We start from the raw sequence: 24,495 nt of genomic DNA on the forward strand, positions 1-24,495 counted from the left end.
GGCGACGGCAGCGGGTCCGACTAGACTCCCCCTCGCCGGAGTCCGGCGCTCGCACGGGCGGCGGAGGCGGTTGGCGGCGGTTGGGCCTGGCTCGGCTCGGCTGGGCCGGCCCAGTTGGTCGCGCGCATATTTTTTTAAACGATTTTCGCGAGAAAATCCTAATAAAATAAAAATAAAAATCTAAAACTTCAGAAACAACTTTCACCATCCCTACCTAATATTTGGGACATTATGAACATTTTTTGGACTAAATGCAATCTTAAAAAATGCATGTTTTTCTCTACTTCAAATAAAATATAAATAAAATAATAATTTGATTTCAAAATTTCTTCTCCAATATTTCTCTTCTATTGAAGAAGTCATTTTATCTTCTCTCATTTATTTTCATTGTTGGAAATAATTGGAGAGAAAATTATTGAAAATCAAATTGATCCTCTTTTCAAATTTGAAATAAATTCAAATATGATAATTTTGTGAAACCTCCAACTCTCTCCTTGGGTCCTTGAGTTGCTTCAGATTTCTAGGATCACAACTGTCGGGGTAGCTGATCCACGAACACCTATGGGACCGGCGGACCGAGCCCCTTTCGGTTCGGCGAGGGGCGGAGATCGCATGAAGAGCGGATCGAGGCGAAGCACACGAGCAGTTTACCCAGCTTCGGAGCTCTCCGGAGAGATAACACTCCTACTGCTGCATGTCTGAGTGTATTGAGTTCTTGCTCGTTAGCGCTGAGTGCTACAGTACACACTAGCTGCTAACGAGACCGAGCGTGAGTGTTTTTCTGCCTTCCAACCCCCTTCTACGTTGCGCATGGACCTCCTTTTATATGCTCAAGGGGTCACCGACAGGTGTCAACATAGAAAAGGGTAAAAATGGAAAAGGAATTGTGGTTGGTACAGCTACCTGTACAGTGTATCCTACCTAACCCTGACGGCAGGGGACAAAGGCATTAAATGCCTGTCTGCGTCGCCCAAACAGTGCAGAAAGGGACCGTCAGGGACGCCACCGCTTGCCACGATGGCTATCTTGTCAGTGCCGCTTGCCACCGCGCACCGCTGGCTGCACGGCCTCTCGCCACGCACGCCTGGAAAGGCCCCAGGGCGACACGTTGGTGGATGTGCTGGAGCGTGGGTACAGAGTGGTAGCTTGCCGCGGCAAGCGCCTTGCCGCGGTCATTGTCTTGTCGCGTCCGGGAGCTTGTCGCTCACCGGGCCTTGCCGGGATGCGTGGCGCGTCGCGGCAAGTTCCTTGAGATGCCTTGGTTGGCCTTCCTGGCAAGCTCCTCTTGCCGGGGCCTTGTCTCCTCGGCTTGAATACTTTGTTCTTGAATGGCTCCAAAGGAACCACGGGGGACCTTGGCGGTCACCCGGCAAGCCTTGCCGCGGGGTGCTGCGACTGCCCGTGCACAAGTTCAGGATACTAGGGTACCCCTACTCTAGTACACCGACAACAACCAAAATGCAATAAAAATATGATATGCATATGATGATCTATGTATAACATCCAAATTGAAAATTGGGATGTTACATAAGGATTCCGATAATTGTGCCAAAGTGTTAGAAGAAGAGTGCAGTAAAATGTTTTGCACTAAATCTTTGAATGATGAGCATGATTGCAATGTTCTTAATATGAATTCTTTGAATATCCATGATGCTAATGATATGCAAAGCCACAAGCTTGGGGATGCTCTGTTTGATGAATATGATATTTTTAGTCCCCCAAGTTTTGATGAGAATTATGATGAAAGCATGCCTCGTATTTATGATGATTATATTGATGAAAGTCGGTTTGCAAGAGTGTCAACTTTAGGAAGTAATGATCCCACTATTTTGAAGGGTGTTGAATCTTATTGTGGTAATTATGAAAGTGGATTTGTAGAGGTCATGACTTTATTTAGTGATGAATCCACTATTGCGGAAGAGGTTCCAATTGATTATGAGAACAAAGTTGCAATCTATGATGATTATTGTGATGACATGTATGCTATAAAGAATAATGATAACCATGAAACTTGTCATCTTGATTTTAATTTTCAATTGGATTATGCCTCACATGATAGTTTTTTTGTTGAGTTTGCTCCCACTACTATTCATGAGAAGAAATTTGCTTATGTGGAGAGTAATAAAATTTCCATGCTTGTGGCTCATGAAAACAATGCTTTATGTGATGGTTATATTGTTGTATTAATTCATGATGCTACTGAAATTTTTTATGAGGGAGGAATATATGCTTGTAGGAATTGCAATAATATCAAGTTTCCTCTCGATGTGTTGAAAATCTTGAAGTTATGCTTGTTTTGCTTTCCTATGCTAGTTGATTCTTGTTCCCATAAGTTGTTTGCTCACAAAATCCCTGTGCATAGGAAGTGGGTTAGACTTAAATGCGCTAGTCATATTCTTCATTATGCTCTCATTATGTTTTAATTCTTATCTTTTATGTGAGCATCATTGAAATCATCATGTCTAGCTAAAAAGGCATTAAAAGAAAAGCGCTTGTTGGGAGACAACCCAATATTTACCCTTACTGTTTTTGTGTGTGTTCACATTATTATTCTACTATAGTAATCATGTTTTATAGCTTTTGTTTAAATAAAGTGCCAAGTAAGACCTTTAGGATAGCTTACGGTGATAGTTGTGTTGATCCTGCTGAAAAATAGAAACTTTTGCACCCAGTAAATTAGTTTTAATAATTCACGGAAACATGATTTTGATCTGATTCTTTTTTGCTACGGATTGGTACACAAATTGCTCAGGTTTTCCTAATTTAGATGGATTTTTGGAGCTACAGAAGTACTCCCTCCATCCGGAAATACTTGTCATCAAAATGAAGAAAAGGAGATGTATCTAGACGGATTTTAGTTTTAGATACGTCACTTTTTTTCCATTTTGATGACAAGTATTTTCGGACGGAGGGAGTATTCAAGAGTTACAGATTACTACAGACTGTTCTATTTTTTACAGATTATTTTTTCTATGTGTTATTTGCTTATTTTGATGAGTCTATGAGTAGTATCGGAGGGTATGAACCAAAGAGAAGTTGGAATACAGTAGATATAATGCCAGTATGAATTTAGAATGAGTTCACAACAGTACCTAAGTGGTGATTTATTTTCTTATACTAACGGAGCTTACGAGTTTTCTGTTGAGTTTTTTGTTGTGAAGTTTCCAAGTTTTGGGTGAAGTTTCGATGGACTACGAAATAAGGAGTGGCAAGAGCCTAAGCTTGGGGATGCACAAGGCACCCCAAGGTAATATTCAAGGACAACCAAGAGCCTAAGCTTGGGGGATGCCCTGGATGGCATCCCCTCTTTCGTCTTCGTTCATCGGCAACTTTACTTGGAGCTATATTTTTATTCACCACATGATATGTGTTTTGCTTGGAGCGTCATTTTCTTTTATTTTGTTTTGCTTGCTGTTTGAATAATATTACAAGATCTTAAATTCTTAAATGTTAGAGAGTCTTCACATAGTTGCATAATTATTCGACTACTCATTGATCTTCACTTATATCTTTTGGAGTAGTTTGTATTTTGCTCTAGTGCTTCACTTATATCTTTTTAGAGCACGACGGTGGTTTTATTTTGAAGAAATTGATGAACTCTAATCCTTCACTTATATTATTTTGAGAGTCTTAAACAACATGGTAATTTGCTTTGGTTATGAATTTAATCCTTATATGATGTGCATCCAAGAGGGATATAATAAAAACTTTTATATAAAGTGCATTGAATACTATGAGAAGTTTGATTCCTTATGATTGTATTGAGATATGAGGATGGTGATATTAGAGTCATGCTAGTGAGTAATTATGGATTGTAGAAATACTTGTGTTAAAGTTTGTGATTCTCATTGCATGCACGTATGGTGAACCGTTATGTGATGAAGTCAGAGCATGATTTATTTTTTGATTGACTTCCTTATGAGTGGCGGTCAGGGATGAGCGATGGTCTTTTCCTACCAATCTATCCCTCTAGGAGCATGTGTGTAGTACTTTGTTTCGATGACCAATAGATTTTTGCAATAAGTATGTGAGTTCTTTATGACTAATGTTGAGTCCATGGAATACACACACTCTCACCCTTCCACCTTTGCTAGCCTCTCTTGTGTCGCGCAACTCTCGCAGGTACCATACACCCACCATATACCTTCCTCAAAACATCCACCATACCTACCTATTATGGCATTTCCATATCCATTCTGAGATATATTGCCATGCAACTTTCCACTATTCCATTTATTATGACATGCTTCATCATTGTCATATTGCTTTGCATGATCATGTAGTTGACATCGTATTTGTGGCAAAGCCATCATTCATAATTCGTTCATACATGTCACTCTTGAGTCATTGCACATCCTGGTACACCGCTGGAGGCATTCACATAGAGTCATATTTTGTTCTAAGCATTGAGTTGTAATTCTTGAGTTGTAAGTAAATAAAAGTGTGATGATCTTCATTATTAGAGCATTGTCCCAGTGAGGAAAGGATGATGGAGACTATGATTCCCCCACAAGTCGGGATGAGACTCCAGACAAAAAATAAAATAAAAAATAAATAAAAAAGAGGCCAAAAAAAGAGAGAAGCCCCCCCCCCCAAAAAGAAAACAAAAAATGGGAGAAAAAGAGAGAAGGGGCAATGCTACTATCCTTTTACCACACTTGTGCTTCAAAGTAGCACCATGATCTTCATGATAGAGAGTCTCCTATGTTGTCGCATTCATATACTAGTGGGAATTTTTCATCATAGAACTTGGCTTGTATATTCCAATGATGGGCTTCCTCAAATTGTCGTAGGTCTTCGTGAGCAAGCGAGTTGGATGCACACCCACTTAGTTTCCTTTTGAGCTTTCATACACTTATAGCTCTAGTGCGTCCGTTGCATGGCAATCCCTACTCACTCACATTGATATCTATTGTTGGGCATCTCCATAGCCCGTTGATACGCCTAGTTGATGTGAGACTATCTTCCTCCTTTTTTGTCTTCTCCACAACCACCATATTCTATTCCACCTTAGTGCTATATCCATGGCTCCCGCTCATGTATTGCATGAAAGTTGAAAAGGTTTGAGAACATCAAAAGTATGAAATAATTGCTTGGCTTGTCACCGGGGTTGTGCATGATTTAAATTTTTTGTGTGATAAAGATAGAGCATAGCCAGACTATATGATTTTGTAGGGATAGCTTGCTTTGGCCATGTTATTTTGAGAAGACATGATTGCTTTATTAGTATGCTTGAAGTATTATAGTTTTTATTTCAATATTAAATTTTTTTTGAATCTTATCGATCTGAATATTTTTGCCGCGATAAAGAGAGATTACATGGTTAAATATGTTAGGTAGCATTCCACATCAAAAATTCTGTTTTATCATTTACCTACTCGAGGACGAGCAGTAATTAAGCTTGGGGATGCTTGATACGTCTCCAAAATATCTATAATTTTTTATTGTTCCATGCTATTATATTATCTATCTTGGATGTTTTATATGCATTTATATGCTATTTTATATGATTTCTTGGGACTAACCTATTAACCTAGAGCCCAGTGCCAGTATTTGTTTTTTCCTTGTTTTTGAGTTTTACAGAAAAGGAATACCAAACGGAGTCCAATTGACCTGCCAATTTTTATGGATTTTTATGGACCAGAAGAAGCCCCCGAAGCAAAAGAGTTGGGTCAGAAGAGTCCCGAGTCATCCACGAGGGTGGAGGGCGCGCCCTACCCCCTTGAGTGTGCCCCCTACCTCGTGGCTGACTCGGAGACCCCCCCCCCTGACGTGAAACCGATGCCAAAAATTCCTATAGATACAGAAACCCCTAAAAAGAAACCTAGATCAGGAGTTCCACCGCCGCAAGCCTTTGTAGCCACCAAAAACCAATCGGGGCCCTATTCTGGCACCCTGCCGGAGGGGGGACTCATCACCGATGGCCATCTTCATCAGCCCGGTGCTCTCCATGATGAGGAGGGAGTAGTTCATCCTCGGGGATGAGGGTATGTACCAGTAGCTATGTGTTTGATCTCTCTCTCTATCTCGTGTTCTTGATTTGGCACGATCTTGATGTACTGCGAGCTTTGCTACTATAGTTGGATCTTATGATGTTTCTCCCCCTCTACCTTCTTGTAATGGATTGAGTTCTCCCTTTGAAGTTATATTACCGGATTGAGTCTTTAAGGATTTGAGAACACTTGATGTATGTCTTGTGTAATCTATTGATTCACTTCATGTATGTTTTGGTGATCAACTTCCGAGTTCCATGACCTCGGGAATCTATGCATAGGGGTTGGCACACGTTTTCGTCTTGACTCCCCGGTAGAAAATTTTGGTCACTCTTTGAAGTTCTGTGTGTTCGTTTGAATAGATGAATCTGAGATTGTGTGATGCATACCGTATAATCATACCCGTGGATACTTGTGGTGACATCGGAGTATCTAGGTGACATTAGGGTTTTGGTTGATGTGTGTCTTAAGGTGTTATTTTACTACGAACTCTAGGGATGTTTGTCACACTTATAGGAATAGCCCAATGGATTGATCGAAAAGAATAACTTTGAGGTGGTTTCCTACCCTACAATAATCTCTTTGTTTTTTCTCCACTATTAGTGACTTTGGAGTGACTCTTTGTTGCATGTTGAGGGATTCTTATATGATCTAATTATTTTATTATTGTTGAGAGAACTTGCACTAGTGAAAGTATGAACCCTATGCCTTGTTTCGAAGTATTGCAGTACCGTTTTCGCTCACTTTTACCACTTGTTACCTTGTTGTTTTTATAATTTCAGATTACAAAAACCTATATCTACCATCCATATTGCACTTGTATCACCATCTCTTCGCCGAACTAGTGCACCTATACAATTTACCATTGTATCTGGTGTGTTGGGGACACAAGAGACTCTTTGTTATTTGGTTGCAGGGTTGTTTGAGAGAGACCATCTTCATCCTACGCCTCCCAAGGATTGATAAACCTTAGGTCATCCACTTGAGGGAAATTTGCTACTATCCTACAAACCTCTGCACTTGGAGGCTCAATAATGTCTACAAGAAGAAGGTTGCATAGTAGACATCACTAGCCTTCATTTTGCACTAAGTATGATCACTACTTGTGCATCCAAAACCCTTCAAACTAGTTTTGCCATACGAGTCCACTGTATCTACCTATATGCGGTATTTTCGTGCCGTTCCAAGCAAATTTGCATGTTCCATCTCTAATTTTCAAAATAATTTCTCTTTTGTGTGCTTGAACCGCTCGCGGGCAGTGAGGGGTGACCGATATTTTCCATGCTAGGTGTGTTATTCTCACGATGAGTGTTTATTCACTTATCATTCCACGAGAGTATGACAAAGGTATTAGGGATGCCCAGTCCCGAAATGAAAAAATGAATTTACTTTATGTTGTCAAATAATAAATTCCTTGGAAAGTGTTGGTATGTAGGGCACCCGTGGATACGGATAATCCATGGAAAGTGAAAGTATGGTGGAAAAAGGAATAAACTTTATTTTCTGTTTGGGAACCGCCTATGATGTATCTAGCATGGGAAGTGTTGGGAGCTCTAAGTCGTTTTCGTTGGTGGGAAAAGTATGCCTCCCAAAATGTTTTTATCTCTCAATTTTTGCTTTGAACTCTGGAACCTCTACAAATCCCTACTTCCCTTTGTGAAGGGTCTTTCTTTTACTTTATGCAATTTTAATTTGAATTTGAGTCTCCATCTTCTCTTATAAAGCACCAACTATGGGGCACTATGATCGTATTTGAGCATTGGGTGTAGCTAATATTCGAGTGTGTTTCATTAATGGATCAATGATTGAGCATGATGGGCTAGGGATAACTTGCTTCAGTGTTGATATTTTGAAAGACATGGTTGCTTGTTGGTATGCTTGAGTATTGAAATCTTCATGTCAAAACTAGACTATTGCTTTGAACCATATAGAAGTCCAAATGTCCATGCTATAAAGAAAAGAAAATGTGATGAACATGTTAGGCAACATTCCACATCAAAAAATTTGTTTTATCATTTACCTACTCGAGGATGAGAAGGAATTAAGCTTGGGGATGCTGATACGTCTCCAACGTATCTATAATTTTTTATTGTTCCATGCTGTTATATTATCATTCTTGGATGTTTTACAATCATTTTATAGTCATATTATATCATTTTTGGCTACTAACCTATTGACATAGTGCCCAGTGTCAGTTCTTGTTTTCTGCTTGTTTTTTACATCGCAGGAAATCAATATCAAATGGAGTCCAAATGCAGCAAAACTTTTTATTGATTTTTTTGGACCAGAAGACATCCAGTGGGCCGAAGAAGTACTGGAGAGGGAGCCCGAGGGGGGCACAAGACACCAGGGCGCACCTGGGCCCCCGGGCACGTCCAGGTGGGTTGTGCCCACCTTGTTGGTCTCCCGCACCGCCTCTTTGCTCTATAAACACCCCAATATTCCAGAAACCCTAGGGGAGTCGATGAAAATCAATTCCAGCCGCTCCAAGTTCCAGAAACACCAAATCCAATCTAGATAACATCACGGAGGGGTTCATCATGTCCATTGGTGCCTCTCCGATGATGCGTGAGTAGTTCTTTGTAGACCTACAGGTCCGTAGTTAGTAGCTAGATGGCTTCCTCTCTCTCTCTCTCTCTTGATTCTCAGTACAATGGTCTCTTGGAAATCCATATGATGTAAGTCATTTTGCGGTGTGTTTGTTTGGATCCGATGAACTTTGAGTTTATGATCAGATCTATGTTTTTATCCCTGAAAGTTATTTAAGTCTTCTTTGATCTCTTATATGCATGATTTCTTATAGCCTCATATTTCTTCTTGGATATTTGGGTTTTGTTTGGCCAACTTGATCTATTTATCTTGCAATGGGAGAGGTGCTTTGTGATGGGTTCGATCTTACGGTGCTTGATCCCAGTGACGGAAGGGGAAACAACACGTATGTATCATTGCTATTAAGGATAACAAGATGGGGTCTATTTCTACATAAATAGATCTTGTCTACATCATGTCATCGTTCTTATTGCATTACTCTGTTTTTCCATGAACTTAATACACTAGATGCATGCTGGATAACGGTCGATGTGTGGAGTAATAGTAGTAGATGCAGGCAGGAGTCGGTCTACTAATCTTGGACGTGATGCCTATATAATGATAATTGCCTATCATCATGATTATTTGAAGTTCTATCAATTGCCCAACAGTCATCGGCCCAGAAATCCATAGAAAGACGATTGAGATTAGTGAATGGCATCGATCTGAAGTTCATAGAATCTCTAGCGTCTCTTTGTTCGTAACAAATGAGTAACTTAACTACTAATGTGACGAATAGTGCCAGGCGTAGTGTATCACTGGAATTCGATCAGTCTGTTGGAAAGGGATCACTCTCTGATTAATTGTTTTCCCCATGTTTGCTATTTTTCTCAAGAGAAGCCACTAGTGAAACCTACAGACCCCGGGTCTCATCTTATCATATTTGCCTTTGCGATCTATTTTCCTTTGCTTTTATTTTCAGATCCATTAAACCAAAAATACCTTGCTGCACTTTATTTTATTTGTGCTCCATTTATCCTATCTATTACAACTTTATCACGTCTCCTCGCCAATTTCCGCACCATTACCCGACAGGGGTTGAAAACTCCTTTAACACGTCGGGTTCCGAATATTTGTTATTTGTTGCAGGGGCTGTTTACTTGTGTTGCGTGGTTCTCGTAATGGTTCGATAACCTTGGTCTCATCACAGAGGGAAATACGTACCGTCGATGTGCTGCATCATCCCTTCCTCTTTGGGGAAATAACGATGTAGTTCAAGCAGGCATCAGCCCTTGGCTCATCTTCCTCGTCGAAGGTGATTGGTGTATCCGTCCATGACTTTGTGGCTATCACCTAGTGGATTTGACCGAGCTCTCGAAGGGCTCTTTTCCTCTATTTATTTGAGGAAAATGTCTCATAGATCGTCAGGACCTCAGTGTCATTGTACGACGGTGTTTTTGATCGCCTACTGGGGGGTGTGACTCCGAGGATATCTTCCCCACTCTTAGCCACCTGCCTGACCACCCAACAAGCTCGAAGGTTGTGGGTTGGATTTGTGTTCAACAAGACCGAGTGTATGGGGCATGGTTTGTCCAGTAGCTCATCGAAGATTGTTCTGGGTCTGGTGAGGAATCTATTCTTCTTCTCAGCGGGCTCGTGTTCGGCCGACCGCCGTGGGTATACGCTTTTTGCCCGAGCTTTTCTAGGTTCATGGGCATGGACTGACTCCACGCGCATCTGTTGTGCCTTCTGATACGTCCATTTTGCGTCATGCTTTTATATCAATATTTATTGCATTATGGGCTGTTATTACACATTATATCTCAATAATTATGGCTATTCTCTCTTATTTTACAAGGTTTACCATGAAGAGGGGGAATGCCGAGAGCTGGAATTTTGGCTGGAAAAGGAGCAAACGTTGGAAACCTATTCTGCACAGCTCCAAAAGACCTGAAACCCCGCTCACCAAACACCTCGGCCAAGAAAAGCCAAGGACAATGGCAGCCCTAACAAGCCTTATGACCCGCTTTTGCGCAGGAGAAGATAGCTGGCTAGCCCGTAAAGGCACAAGCGACCCCAGCACATCCGAAATAAGGGATGGCAACAGGAAGCCGCGGCGTAATAAAAATAAGCGCCACAACAAGGAAGAGAGCCCGGATAACACAACGGTTAATGCCGGATTCAGGGACTCTCGACCTAATTAGCAAAATAAGCCATCTAAAGGTAGTAAAGAGGGACCGTCCGGTCTGAGTAGAGTCCTAGACAGACTATGCCAAATCCATGGCACCCCTGACAAGCCTGCAAACCACACGCACAGAGAGTGCTGGGTCTTCAAGCAGGCCGGCAAATTGAATGCTGAACACAAGGGAAGGGAAACACCAAGTGAAGACAAGGAGGAACCCCGCCAGCCGAACACTGGGGGACAGAAAAATTCGCGCCAGAGGTTAAAACAGTGAACATGATCCACGCAACTCATACATCCATGAGAAGGCACGAGCGTGCGCATAGAGACGCGCACGATATAGAGCCCACCATACCCTCACTTAACTACTGGATGTCTTTTCCGATCACTTTCGATCACTGGGATGGCCGGACTAGTATTCGGCGCGGCGGATCAGAGGCCTTGGTGCCTGACCCAATGATCGACGGATACCGTCTCACCCGGGTCCTCATGGACGGCGGCAGTAGTCTCAATCTAATATATGAGGACACTGTCCGCAGGATGGGGATAAACCCATCCACAATCAGCCAAAGCAACACCACCTTTGAAGGGGCGATACCAGGCATCGAGGCCTACAGCAGGGGCTCTGTCATGCTGGAGGTAACATTCGGCTCTCCAGGCAACTCCAGAAGCGAAGAACTACTCTTCATCATCGCACCCTTCCAAAGCGACTATCATGCAGTGCTCGGAAGAACGGCCTTCGTCCGCTTCCATGCATTGCCGCACTATGGCTACCTTACACTTAAGATGCCCGGTCCACGTGGTGTCATCACCATCAGCGGAATAACAAAGCACTCGTCACGCGCAGAGGAACACGCGACGGCCCTCGCGGCCGGACTATAAGCGACCTCCAACCTCAAAAAAAAATGACCGGTCATCAAGACCATGGACACGGTTAGACGAGCCCGGTAGCCCAGATCGAACCAGGGCACCGTATATGTAATCCTATAGCGGATACCAGGGGCTATAACTACCTAATAAAGCCCTACACTTGGCTCAACCTTATTGGCAGGCCAACAGCTTACACTTTTATTATCCATCGCGTACTAACGTTGTAACCTCCTATGAGTTTTCTTTTTTCACATGCAACGTTCACGCGATACCCTTCCAGGATACGGCACAATGGAGACAAAGGCGCAGACGTGCAGCAGGGCCACGTTCAACAGGTTTCTTTTTAGATTAAGCCCCTGTGTAAACCTTTTCTATTGCCTCTTGTTGTTTAACCATCCCATGGATTCCATACCCACAGAGAATACTGCCGTTTTTGGCATTTCACCACGACAGATTAGCGTGCGTACCTGGAAACACAGTGTTCATAATGAATAGGCATTCTTGAGCCTATCATCTATTATAAAGTCCGAATACCTTCGGGAGTGTTCGGCGTCACGAGTTAGGCCTTATATGCATCAGCTCCGAATCATGTCTTTGGTCAAATGTTGGGTTTGCCCGACTCCTGGGTTTGCCGCCTTACGTTCCGTTATTATCGGCTAAGGTGGCCAAAGGAGAACTACTGCGATTGTGCCCTGGTTATTTCGGACAAGCACCTCGGTAGAGAAAGCCGAAAACTGGCTGTCATGATGCAGAGAGAGACTGTTCAACCACTCGAGGACTCACCGGAATCTTTAGGATTCCTCCGCATTAACGAAGGGACATTTCCTAGTCATGTACATGCGCACCCGTATTTGGATGCACGCGAAAGTACCAGGGGCTACATAGTAGCCCCAATGTTAGACTCCCACGGCTAAGCGAAAGTGTTACAGCTATATAGTCCAGTTGCCTAGTTCGACGTGCGATCACCTCCTTAATGGACCAAGATGTTGGATCAAGTGTGATTAAGCACATTTCTTCGCGAACATCCCCGCATTGTATGCGTGGGGGCTGAAGCCAACGACTGCTAACTTTCGGATTACATATTTATATATACATATATATAAACAGCCGCACAGGGGACATAATCGTATTCTCAGGCAAATAGTATAAATATAGTCTCATAATCAAAATAAACATTATTTTTACAATAATTTGACTCATCACTCAAACAAGACATTCTTCGAGCACTGCGCCTCTATCAGGCGGGCACCCTCTGTGACCTGTGCCAAGCAGTGCTCGGTCGGATATTGGCCCCCCACCGGATCCTGGGACGCTATAATGGTGGCATCCATATCTGTCCAATAGGCCTTAACACGGGCAAGAGCCATCCGAGCACCTTCTATGCACGCTGACCTTCTCATGGCATCGATTCGGGGCACGACCCCAAGGAATTGTTGCACCAGGCCAAAATAACTGTCCGGCTTAGGCCCCTTCAGCCAAAGATGGTCTATCACAGACTGCATTGCAAGCCCGGACAGCCGATGAAGCTCCGCTACAGCAGCCATCTTGTCACTTAACGGCAGCGGGCGAGTGGGAGCATTGAATTGCGACCAGAAAAGCTTCTCCACTTCCTTGTCACCTTGATCTTTGAATAATTCAGTATCATTGGCCGCACTCTTCGCCAAATCCACATATGCGTCCGCAGGACTCCAGCGTCCATCCAGTGGAGCGTACTTCGGATCGAAAAACTTCGTCCGCAGCAAATAGGAGCTCCCAGCCGCGATTTTACCGGCTTGTTGAAGCTCCTCCCGCGCACCCCTGAGCTTGGTCTGTATTTCCTTGGTGGCATTAAGTGCCTTGTTCAGGTCGGTCGAACTATTCTCATGCTCCTTATTAAGGAGCTCATACCGGTCAGCGGCATTTTTTAACTCGATAGCCATTTCTGCTATCTTTTCCTCGCTTCGCAATGAGCAGCCTATTCGGCTCTCAATTCCTCGGCCGCCTTTAGGGAAGCCGCATTGCTCACCCGAGCTTGTTCCTTGGCTTGAGCAAGTTCCGCCCTCAGGGCCTCCACGGCAGCAGCACCATCTGTAGTCCAAACATATTACATCAATATCATGACACCTTCATATTTCCTATATAAGGGAAGGCATGACACATACCTTGTGATTTGTCTAGCCGCTCATTCACCAGCGTGATATCGGCATCAATCGACCCAATTTGCCTCATTAGTTCGGCAACTTCAACGGAATGCCGGCGTCCGGACCCACAGGTACCTACACATATTTACAGCACAGTCATTGGTTTATGATCCCCCGTTTGCCGCCTAGGGCGGGCAACCAGAGTCTCAGGGGCTACTATCTATATGGAGCACACCTGGCGTGTGCTTCACAGCCAAAGAAATAGCGTATTCTTCATTACGTACCTCAAAGCCTCTGAGCAGGCTGGTGAATGCTTCATTCAAACCGCTTGTAGCGGATGAAATCTTCTTGAGCACCGCACTCATTAATGAGCGGTGCTCCTCCGAGAGCGCAGCTCGCACTAGTAAGCCCGTCAGTACGTCCGGCCGGACATTGAGCTACGTCGGACCCTTCCCATCGCCCCCCCGTGTGAGTCAAACGCTCCAGACCCAGGGTGGATGACGTATTGGCTTCCGGCTTCAGCAGATCCAGACTCCTCCGTGACGACACCTCGGTGTCGCCCGCTTCATGAGTCGGAGAGGCGGGTGGGGTCTCACTTTCCATCATCTCCGGAGGAAGGTCCCCCGAAGACGAACCCTGTTGAGAAGAGCTGCTGGCCGGACTGCAAAAAGTTGAATCCTGGTTATTGATCTAGGATAAACACAGTACCTTCGGATTGCAAATTGACTTGCGGCTCGGTGGAGGGTTGTCCCGTTGGAGGGCATGATGCGGTGAGGGTTCCTGTCGGGACATGGCCCCTTGGGGATGTCTTCTTCCCTGGTTTGGGCATCTCTGCCTCCAAGTCTTCGAAGGCAGCCCTTTTCCTCCCACGCGGGGAGGAGGCCTTAGCCTCCCTTTCCCGACTATCCTCCTTAGGGGAGGTAACAATTCCCCCGGTTCAGATGCGTAGCATGTGGGGTTCGGTTTCTTCGTTCTTCCCCTTGTGTTTCCCCGAGGGCATCGTGCTGAGTACCCGGTCAAGCATCTTGGCCACGGTGGGACCAGGCGAACCTTCGGGAAGTGGTGCCGGACACCTGATTCTCTCCGCCTTGCTAAGCCATTCCTAGCCACGTATAATTTTTAGAATAAACAACTATGGCAGATTCAAAACAAGGTGTCCGGTGTCAAGATTACTTACTTGGGTATCTGGGCGATTGCAGCTTAGGCCCGCACCCTCGATGGTGTTCGGACACTCTACTTTCTGTCCGAAGAATAATTTGCACATCTCTTCGAGCTTCAAGCCGAAGAAATGCTTGATAGTCCACGGACCCTCCGGATTGAACTCCCACATCCGGAGAGGCCGGCATTGGCACGGTAACATCCGTCGGATTAGCATCACTTGCATTATGCTGACAAGGTTAATGTCCCTCTCAAGAAGCTCCCGGATGCGATTCTGCAGTACTGGTACATCGTCAGCGGGCCCCCAATTCCGCCCTACATCGGTCCAAGATGCTAGCTGTGACGGGGGCCCCGAGCTGAACTCGGGAGTGGCCACCCACTTCGTGCCTCTGGGAGCCGTGACATAAAACCACCTCCGTTGCCATACATCGGATACTTCTGGGAAAGAACCCTCTGGCCACGAGGCATCGGCGTTCCTGCTTATTACGGCGCCTCCGCACTCCGCGTGTCGCCCCTCAATCATCTTCGGCTTCACATTGAAGGTCTTAAGCCATAAGCCGAAGTGTGGGGTGACATGGAGAAAAGCCTCGCACACGATGATGAACGACGAGATATGGAGAATGGCCTCTGGAGCCAGATCATGAAAATCCAACCCATAATAGAACATGAGCCCCCTCACAAAGGGGTCGAGGGTGAGGCCCAAGCCACGGAGGAAGTGTGGGACAAAAATGACACACTCATTAGGCTCCGGTGTGGGGATGACTTGCCCTAGAGCAGGAAGACTGTGCTGAATATCGGCGGTCAGGTATCCGACCTCCCTAAGCCTCGCAATGTCTTCCTTCTGAATCGAGGAGGCCACCCATCGGCCCAGAGGGGCGGATCCGGACATATTGGAGGATCTGGGGTGTCAAAGCTTGGGTTTCGGGTGTTAGAGCTTGAGGTATGAGAAGGCGCGAGGAAGGTGGAAAAGAGGCGTAGGCCTCGACCCATTTATAAAGAGGGTGAATATCAAGAGTCCTCGATGTGACCGTTTGAGGCTTATCTAAAAACACACGGAGTTATACCAACGGCCGTCGTGGGGTCACGCACGCCCATATTAATGAAAAATCTCGTAATAGAAGGAACACGATCTCTGCCTCGATGGGACGTGCCAATAAAACCGCCTCATTACATGAGTCATTGTGGGGTAAGAAACGCCGGCTCGCGTTGGACCAGGCCACGATGCACGGGCACGACGCACGAAGATTGCCAACATATCAGATTTATGCCATGTGAAGATCATCTTGTAGATCCGGACACGATTCAAGTGTTCAATAATTACTTTGGAGTATTCAGAGAAGGAACCCGCCTTGCAATGCCGAAGACAATACTGCGCGCCGAACTCATCGTCATTGAAGCCTGGTTCAGGGGCTACTGAGGGAGTCCTGGATTAGGGGGTATCCGGACAGCCGGACTGTGTGCAACGTCCGGACTATTGAAGCGTGAAGATACAAGACTCAAGACTTCGGCCCATGCCCGGATGGGACTCTCCTTTGCGTGGAAGACAAGCTTGGCGATCCGGATATTGTGTTTCCTTCCTTGTAACCGACTCCATGTAAACCCTAGCCCTCTCCGGTGTCTATATAAACCGAAGAGGTTGGTCCTTAGAAGGCCGATCACAATTACAATCATACCATCATAGGCTAGCTTCTAGGGTTTAGCCTCTACGATCTCGTGGTAGATCTACTCTTGTACTACCCATATCATCAATATTAATCAAGCAGGAAGTAGGGTTTTACCTCCATCGAGAGGGCCCGAACCTGGGTAAACATCTGTGTCCCTCGTTTCCTGTTACCATCAGCCTTGACGCACAGATCGGGACCCCCTACCCGAGATCCGCCGATTTTGACACCGACAGCGAGCCTTCAGCCAAATCCTCAATGGTGGCGACGAGGTGTGTGACATGTGGGATGTGCATTTCCCTATTATGGGGTTTAAGCCCGATCTAATCGTAGACCGAGGATCAGCCGTCGGACATTCCCATGGCTCCGAACCGGTCTAGTAGATCATTCAACGATGAGAGGTCTGATGGGTCCATACTCTCCGAGTATTCGAGATTGACCCACGGTATAGCCGCTACGGAGACGTTCGAAGTCATGCCCAGGCCGTATTCGCCCGGAAATAATTCAGACGAATCGACGGGGTCGGGATTTAAGGTCGGGCCCCAGGTGACATCAGTCCCTATTTGGTTACCAACCCCAAAGTTAAAGCGTCGGGATCAGCAAGTTCTTCAATGGGAGCTGAAGACTTTGTCATAGTAAGAACTCCCCAAGAGTCAGCAACAAACTCTAGGCTCCCAAACCTGATCTCCTGATCGGGGGGCGAAACCTCTGACCTGGCCGAGACAACCAGTCAGCTCGGCGTGCAATACGACACTGCCGAACATGAAAATTTGGCCGTGGATGAAGATGTCCTCGGTGTTGATGGCCTTGCTAATGACTAACGAGCCATCGATCCTTTGGTGATCCAACAATGGAACTCTCAATGAAAGAACCAATGTCGGTGTCAAAACCAGCGGATCTCAGGTAGGGGTCCCGAGCTGTGGATCTTGGATCAATGGGGAAGAAGGGACAAAGGACACGATGTTTACCCAGGCCCGGCCCTCTCGAGGAGGTAAAACCCTACGCCCCGCTTGATTATATTGAAGTGTATAGGATGATTACAGATTCGGTCTACCACAAAATCGGATGAACTAAACCCTAGGTGAGTAGAAAGATGGTTGTTCTTATAGCCTCTACGGACTAAACCCTATGGTTTATATAGACACCAGGGGTCCTAGGGTTACACTTGGTCAGTTACAACGAAGGAATAAACATGCAAATTCTCTTATATTGAATTGGAGGACGCACCAAGGCTTCAAGGGCTTCCTGTCGAGACACGAAGTCACCTTTATAGCTCGGCCTCATAGTAGCCATGTGGCGGCCCACTTGTCCAACCCATAAGAGATAGACCGGTAGCCCGAGGACCCCCTAGTTCAGGACTCCCTCAGGCGATGCCCCCACGGGGGGACATCTGGTGATGGTCGTCCATCAAAGAAAATGATCTCAGGCAGCGTTTCATGTTCCGTCACCAAGGTTTTTGTCACAAAATAGCATGGATTTTATAGTGCATTGATGCTAGCTTTTATAGTTCTTAGAAATGGCCTACCTAGAACAAGGGCCTTTCAACCAAGACGTAATTCATACAACAGAAACAAATGCACCAAAGACATGTAAAGAATAAAAATTGACTTGCAAAGAACAAAAATTGACTTAAATAGGCTTCAAAGAAAGGGAAATGTCGGTTCGTGCCACTACCGAAGATGCATATTCGAGCTCTACCATTCAAAATTGCGTATTTTGATTTGTGCCTCTAAGGCTTGCGAAGAAAGTAGGTGCATGCCACACTGCACCGTATCCGTCAGTTTGTTGTCAAATTTCGGTGTTTCCTTACATCTTGGACCCCACTGCTTCGCTGCGTCAACCAGGGGAGAACGTTTGACCATAGCTTTTTTCTCAGAGAAGAGTTTGATCATAGATGTGGACCATTTTCTCTTCAATGGGATCCATAACTTGTCATGTCAACTGCAATGGTGGGCGCGTATGACCGTTGGTTCATTGTTGGGCCCATTGTTGATGCAACGGGGCGGCAACGCCGATCTGTCCGCATGCCACGCTGGCCTATGCATGTAGGCTCGGAAATTAGGATTTTGAGAACACTGATTTCACTCAATTCAAAAAATAATTTCACTCATTTCAAAACTTATTTCACAAATTTCGGAAAACATATTTCCCTCGCTTCAAAAACTGATTTTACTGATTTCAAAAATTGATTTTGGTCAATTTCAAAAAATAATTTCTATCAAATCAAAAAATAAATTGCACTCATTTTTAAAACTGATTTCACTCGTTTTCAAAAGCATACCCCACTCATTTCAAAAAACTTATTTCACTCATTTCCAAACACTAATTTCACTCTATTTAGTAATTTCACTTATTTTTAAAACCGATTTCACTTGTTTCAAAAAAGCATATTACGCCAGGTTCAAAAAACTGATTGAAAAAAAAACAAACTAGTCAAAATATACAAAAGATTGAACTTGTTTAAATCGTCTTTGCAACAAGAGTTCAAATATGTATAAAAATATATAATAAAATTGGAATATTGGTTTAAAAGATGTAAATGATTGAAGTTTTTGTTTGGTATATAAATTTGTTGAAGAGAGAGAGAGAATGAGGTGTGGACTGGGAGGATACCTGGTGCTCCCATCCATTTTGGTGCTCACATTCTCCAAATTTTGAAAATGCACATAAAAATTTGTGGATGTTCACATCACGTGAGTGTATAATCCCTAACAATTTCAAATCAAAATTTGAAATACACATTAAGAAACAAAAAAAGACAACTTCGGCATCAATGTTTTGCAGAAAACGCCCCAAACATTCCCGAAATGACGCTTTGGTCTACATCCCCATGATGCCGCCCATTGGATCACAATCCAACGGCTGAGGTCGCATCGGAGCACAAGATATTCTTCCAATGTGGACCAACTGATTTGCCGTGCATGGCTGATTTGTGGTTGCCTTCAAGAGGGGCCCGCAAAACACCCAGACGCAACTCAACATGGCAATCTGGCCGGGTCGACCTCTACCAAACCCATGCCCGGATCTTTTATCGGATTTGTCTCTCACCCACGACCCGACACCCATCGGGTCTAACACTTTCTATTTTATTTAATGTTTATGCGAGCAGTGCATGTGCTTCACCATGCCAGATCGCTCAGTGCACTTGCTAGTTCTCATTGGGCAAAATAATGAGCACCCTACCGGTCTCCTTTTATAGGCAGCACTCCAACTCAAGTACTCTCGAGTAGCGAGGTGGTACTAAAACGCTGAACATTTACCAGTAGTTTGCTGCATGCAAGGCACCGGGCCAAACAGCCTAGATTCCAGCCTCTAGAGGCCCATCAAGCGCACCTTGCACCATTTTCATACCCATTCGGCTGGATTGTGCCATGGAGGCGCGGAGTGGGCTGTGTGTAGCATACTGAAACACTAGTCTGGGACTAGATTAGGGCATATGTTAGTGTATTTAGATTTAAACAAGAGCAAATATAATACTCCCTCCGTTTTAAAATAGATGACCCAACTTTATACTACTTTAATACAAAATTAGATCATCTATTTTGAAACTGAGGGAGTAGATGTTAAATATTTTAGTTAATTATGAGTATTAATCGGGTGCTTCATCGGACGACCCACGGGCAGAACCTTGTGGCCATATCCTAATCAACGACTAAGGGCCAGTTCTTTTGCTGGTTTTTTTGAGCTTCCAGAATAAGCTATCCCTACACAGCTTATTCTAGAAGCCGAACCAATTTTTTTTAGAAGCCTACTAGTCAAGTCTTAATTATTAGGCTTCTAAAAAAATAATTTTGGTTGGGCTTCTAAAATAAGCTGGATAGGGGTAGATTATTTCAGCTTATTCTAGAAGCTACCAAAAAAATACTGACCCTAATCGAATTACCCACCTCTGAAAGAAGATGGCGACCCATACCTTACCCATTTACTTCGGGTCCGATGGGTGCGACCACCCATGGGTCGGATTGCCAGGTTGAGACGCAACCCGCTGTCTCAAAGTGTTCCCGTCTCGGGTCTCAACCCCAGTAGGCAGAGCGCCAGAGCCACCGCGCCATGGAGGACGGGGCTTCGGATTTCAGCGACTGGGAGGTGCTATCTGCATCCTCGGGGGTCGGAGGCGATGACGCCGTCCTTGTGTCCGGGGAAGGCGGCGACGTCCTCCACGACCACTTCGCCCTCGACTCCTCTTCCTCCACTGGCTTCTCCGGCGAGGGCTCGTGGTCGGAGGCTGCCTCCGACGACGTGGAAATTGAATCCGGGTTAGGATCAGTGGACAGATTTGGTTCTGCTATGCAAGAGCAGACGGATCTTATTGGGGTGGTGGATTCCAGCGCACAGTTGCAATTAGGCTGGATTGATGTGACTGCACAAGCCTCGCCGGTTTTTGGAGCCTCCGTGGCATGTGGTGGGGACGCACATGAGAAGCAAACTGCGGGGTTAAGTTGTGGTGAGCTTGATTCGATTCCGCAAGCCGCGCTTCAAGGGTTGGAGGGAATTTTGGACTCCGATGCAACTGCGGTCGCCGGTGTAAGACTCCAGATAGAAATATCAGAGAAGTCTAGTTTGCAATTGGAAGATGGAGGGGCTGATGCCCTTAGCGAAAGCTCTGTTCTTCAAGCTGCTGCAACAAGCGATGCAATGCAGACTCTGCAGGAAGAGCCGGAGCAAGGGAAGGATGCTAGTGCCGCTTCTGGTTGTGCTGAACCTGGTGGCGATGACAAGGATGGTTCTTCCCCTCTGGTTGCAGCTGCAGCTCCGGTCACCGGTGATGGAGAGAGGCAAGTGGTTGTATGGTGGAGGCTGCCGTTCAGGTTCATCCATTATTGTGCTTGGAAAGTGAGTCCGGTTTGGCCGATTTCCATCGCTGCAGCGTTGCTGGGGATAGTTGTGCTCGGGAGGAGGATGTATAGGATGAGGCGCAAGACCCAGGGCCTTCCCCAGATTAAGATCGCATTTGATGATAAGGTAATCATTTTGCTAATTGTTAATCTGTCATACTGTTCTGTGGGTTGATTTATGCTTTCATAATTTTGCTTCACAAACTACTAGTGGTCAAATCCTGAAGAATGAAATTAGAGTTGGTACCTGTTTGTTCATCTGATTGAAATGCATAATTCCATACAACAGTCTATAGTTGAGTTGTACCAGGTAATACTCCCTCTGTTCACAAATATAAGATGTTCTTAAGGTGAGTTCTGCCTAGGAAATTCTCATGTAGTCCTGCCGCACTGACCAGAAGAAACATCACTATTCAAATTCAGACAGCGTAGTTTATTTTCTGTAAAAATCACACCATCATGTATTGTCTGGTAGAGTTTGCCACTATTTTTGTGATCCTTTCTTTTTTCCATGTATTTATTATGGAGATGTTTTGATTCTAGGTAGTATGTTAGTGTTTACCACTTGTTTGCTGTAGATATATCCTGCTTGCTGATTCAATTTAAGGTGACCAGTGTGTAAACACGAGAAGCAAATACTGTTCTTGAACCCCCAACCTTGGAAAGTGGCTGTTTATCTGTAATAATGACACAAAAATATCCCCTTTCATGCTTATATCATCTTTGTTCCTCCTTGAAACAAATAATTCAAACGTTGTACTTAAGAGAGTTATCTTTTCTCATTTTAGATATCTCTCAGCAATGTAGTAGAATAATGGGACTTTGTAATTTCATCATTCTCAAATTATTGGTGAATGTAAACTGCCGCATCAAGCCACACCCAATAATTACAATTTGGTTCCCAGTGGCAGCCTTTATATAATTCAACTGGATCTTAGTGAATGTTTTCCGCACCGGTATCAAACTATTCAAACTGACAGAATCATTCCCAGATTCTCATGATTAACTCCATCTTGGATAATGCAGACCATGATCATAATTATTACCACAAGCACATCATGGCTCTGTTTCCCCTCTACTAAAGGCAGATAATGGTGTGAACCCTTTGTTCACAAATATAAGATGTTCTAACTTTCTTCTGAATCGGATGTATATAGACACGTTTCAGTGTGTTACTCATTTCAGTCCGTATGTAGTCCATATTGAAATATCCGAAACATCTTATACTATTTGTGAACGGAGGGAGTACATAACAGTTGGCTGATTAGGTAAATTTGATACTGTACCTAACCATGGCCAACTAATTACATGAGACTGAATTAGGAGTGTTTTTAGTCCTAGGGATTTCATGCAAAGTCAGGACTGGAAATATTAGACATTGTTATTGTAATTAATCTGAATTCCATGTCAGGTCAGGCATGTGTCAAATTATCCCATTAAAACAGTGGCATGGCCTGTCTTGGCGTGCTTGAGCCACGTGCTACCTTTCTTGACCACATGTCAATGTGGGATGTCATAAGTTTCCACTCTTCAGCTATTGATGGCTATCATTTGTAATGACATCATATCATTACTTTCGTTTTACAAGCATCGGCCTCTAACCTTGTGTTTTCTTGTGCGCGAACAATACAGAGGGCCTCCCAGTTTGCAGACCGCGCAGCACGTCTCAACGAGGCCTTCTTGATCGCAAAACGTGTACCCGCTCTGAGAACTTTGTCTGGTGCTGCACTCCCCTGGTCAATGATGCAAGAGAGATGAGCCAGCCTTCTTGAAGCTTCATAAGAAGATATCCCTGTTGGATTAGCCAACAGGAATGTATGATAAAACAAAATTTTAATAAGAACATCAATCTGGATTGGGCATATCTTGGTGGTGTTTTCCTGGTGAAGCATCGAGGATGTTGATGTCTATGTCGATGCGTAATCAGATATATTTACTATTAGCCTACTGCACAACAGTTTTTGTCTTATGTTTTTCTATTCATGTTTGGTAGGTTTTATAAATCTGTATGAGTCCTAAATGTGCCATTACTCTGGACATATGTTTTATCTACGTGGGTGCTTTACTTTTTTTTTTTTTGCGATATGTGGGTGCTTTACCGTTGAAACGGGAAGAACATCGTTGTGGCATTTTTTTTGAGGCAAACGTAACCCTCTTATGGACGTGCCATATATTGGAACCCTGGTGTGATGTTAAATGAGCAAAGTCTGGGTCTTGGCCCTTTGGTGGTGCGTCGTATCTTGATCCGGATATGATGGTAAATAAGCAAAGATTGGGTCGTCGTATCCTACTTTGATATATTGTCTTCACCTTGCGTTTAAAGGACAACTACACAACCATCTTTTTATTCCTAGCGGCAACAACACAAATACAAGTGTTTTTGCTTTCTGTCACTGATGCTTACTTGCATGGTTGAGCCAACTATCATACACAATTCTCTCCGAAGATCAAACCTCATACCTGTCCACAAAAACAGAGAATAGATTGGAAAGCATATATGAATAAGAATTATGTAACAATAGAACCAAATAGATCTCAAGAAAAATCATGAATAAATCTGATCATAAAGTGACAATTGATGAATTACACAAAATGGATCACAATCATGCACTACAAAAAAAAGACACATCCGTGACATTTTGGACCGAACGATTTTTTCCTGTCATGCTTATGACACTTCTATGACGATAATTGTGACAAAATCCGGTATCATCATAGATGTGGTGGGCTCCTACTTTTATGACAATAAACCATGACAGAAAATGGGCTTTTCGTCCTGGGCGGGCCGGAGACGCACCTGCATGACATTCTTTGGGCCGTCCATGACGAAAACAATCGTGGTAGAAGCGAGGGCGAGGAAAATTTCAGGGAGTTCCCGGTTAAGATGGGTGGTCGGGGCCAAGCGATGCACGGAGGTTTGCGCGTTTTTCTCGTACACGTATGCGCGTGTGTGCGAGGCGTTGCGCTCTAACTGAACCCGAGTGAGGCGTTGGGCTCTAACTGAACCCAAGCGATTGCACTAGCTACGTTACTGAACCCCGATCGATCCCTTGCTGTTAACTGAACCCGAGTGATTTCTTCGCTACTGTTGCTAACTGAAGCCGATCGAAGTTGTCTTTTGATGAACAGTTTCCGGTGGGGGTTGGA

At 44.5% G+C, this 24,495-nt stretch overlaps 1 protein-coding gene across 1 annotated transcript; it reads left to right on the plus strand.

Moving 5' to 3' along the window:
• The first annotated feature begins 20,468 nt into the window (after positions 1–20,468).
• Positions 20,469–23,425, plus strand: LOC119322802. The gene is made up of 2 exons (XM_037596323.1): positions 20,469–21,475; positions 22,981–23,425. The coding sequence occupies exons 1-2, from the start codon at positions 20,564–20,566 to the stop codon at positions 23,104–23,106; spliced, it is 1,038 nt and encodes a 345-aa protein (XP_037452220.1). The 5' UTR covers positions 20,469–20,563; the 3' UTR covers positions 23,107–23,425.
• The last annotated feature ends 1,070 nt before the right edge of the window (positions 23,426–24,495 follow it).

The sequence above is a fragment of the Triticum dicoccoides genome, chromosome 6B (assembly GCF_002162155.2).
Source record: "Triticum dicoccoides isolate Atlit2015 ecotype Zavitan chromosome 6B, WEW_v2.0, whole genome shotgun sequence".
NCBI classification, from domain to species: Eukaryota; Viridiplantae; Streptophyta; class Magnoliopsida; order Poales; family Poaceae; genus Triticum; species Triticum dicoccoides.

Bases quoted from the DNA above. Each gene is read 5' to 3' on its own strand.
- LOC119322802 (XM_037596323.1), top strand. From the start codon at position 20,564: ATGGAGGACGGGGCTTCGGATTTCAGCGACTGGGAGGTGCTATCTGCA. The intron at 21,476-22,980 runs GTAATCATTTTG...CGAACAATACAG, and splicing joins AGATCGCATTTGATGATAAG to AGGGCCTCCCAGTTTGCAGA.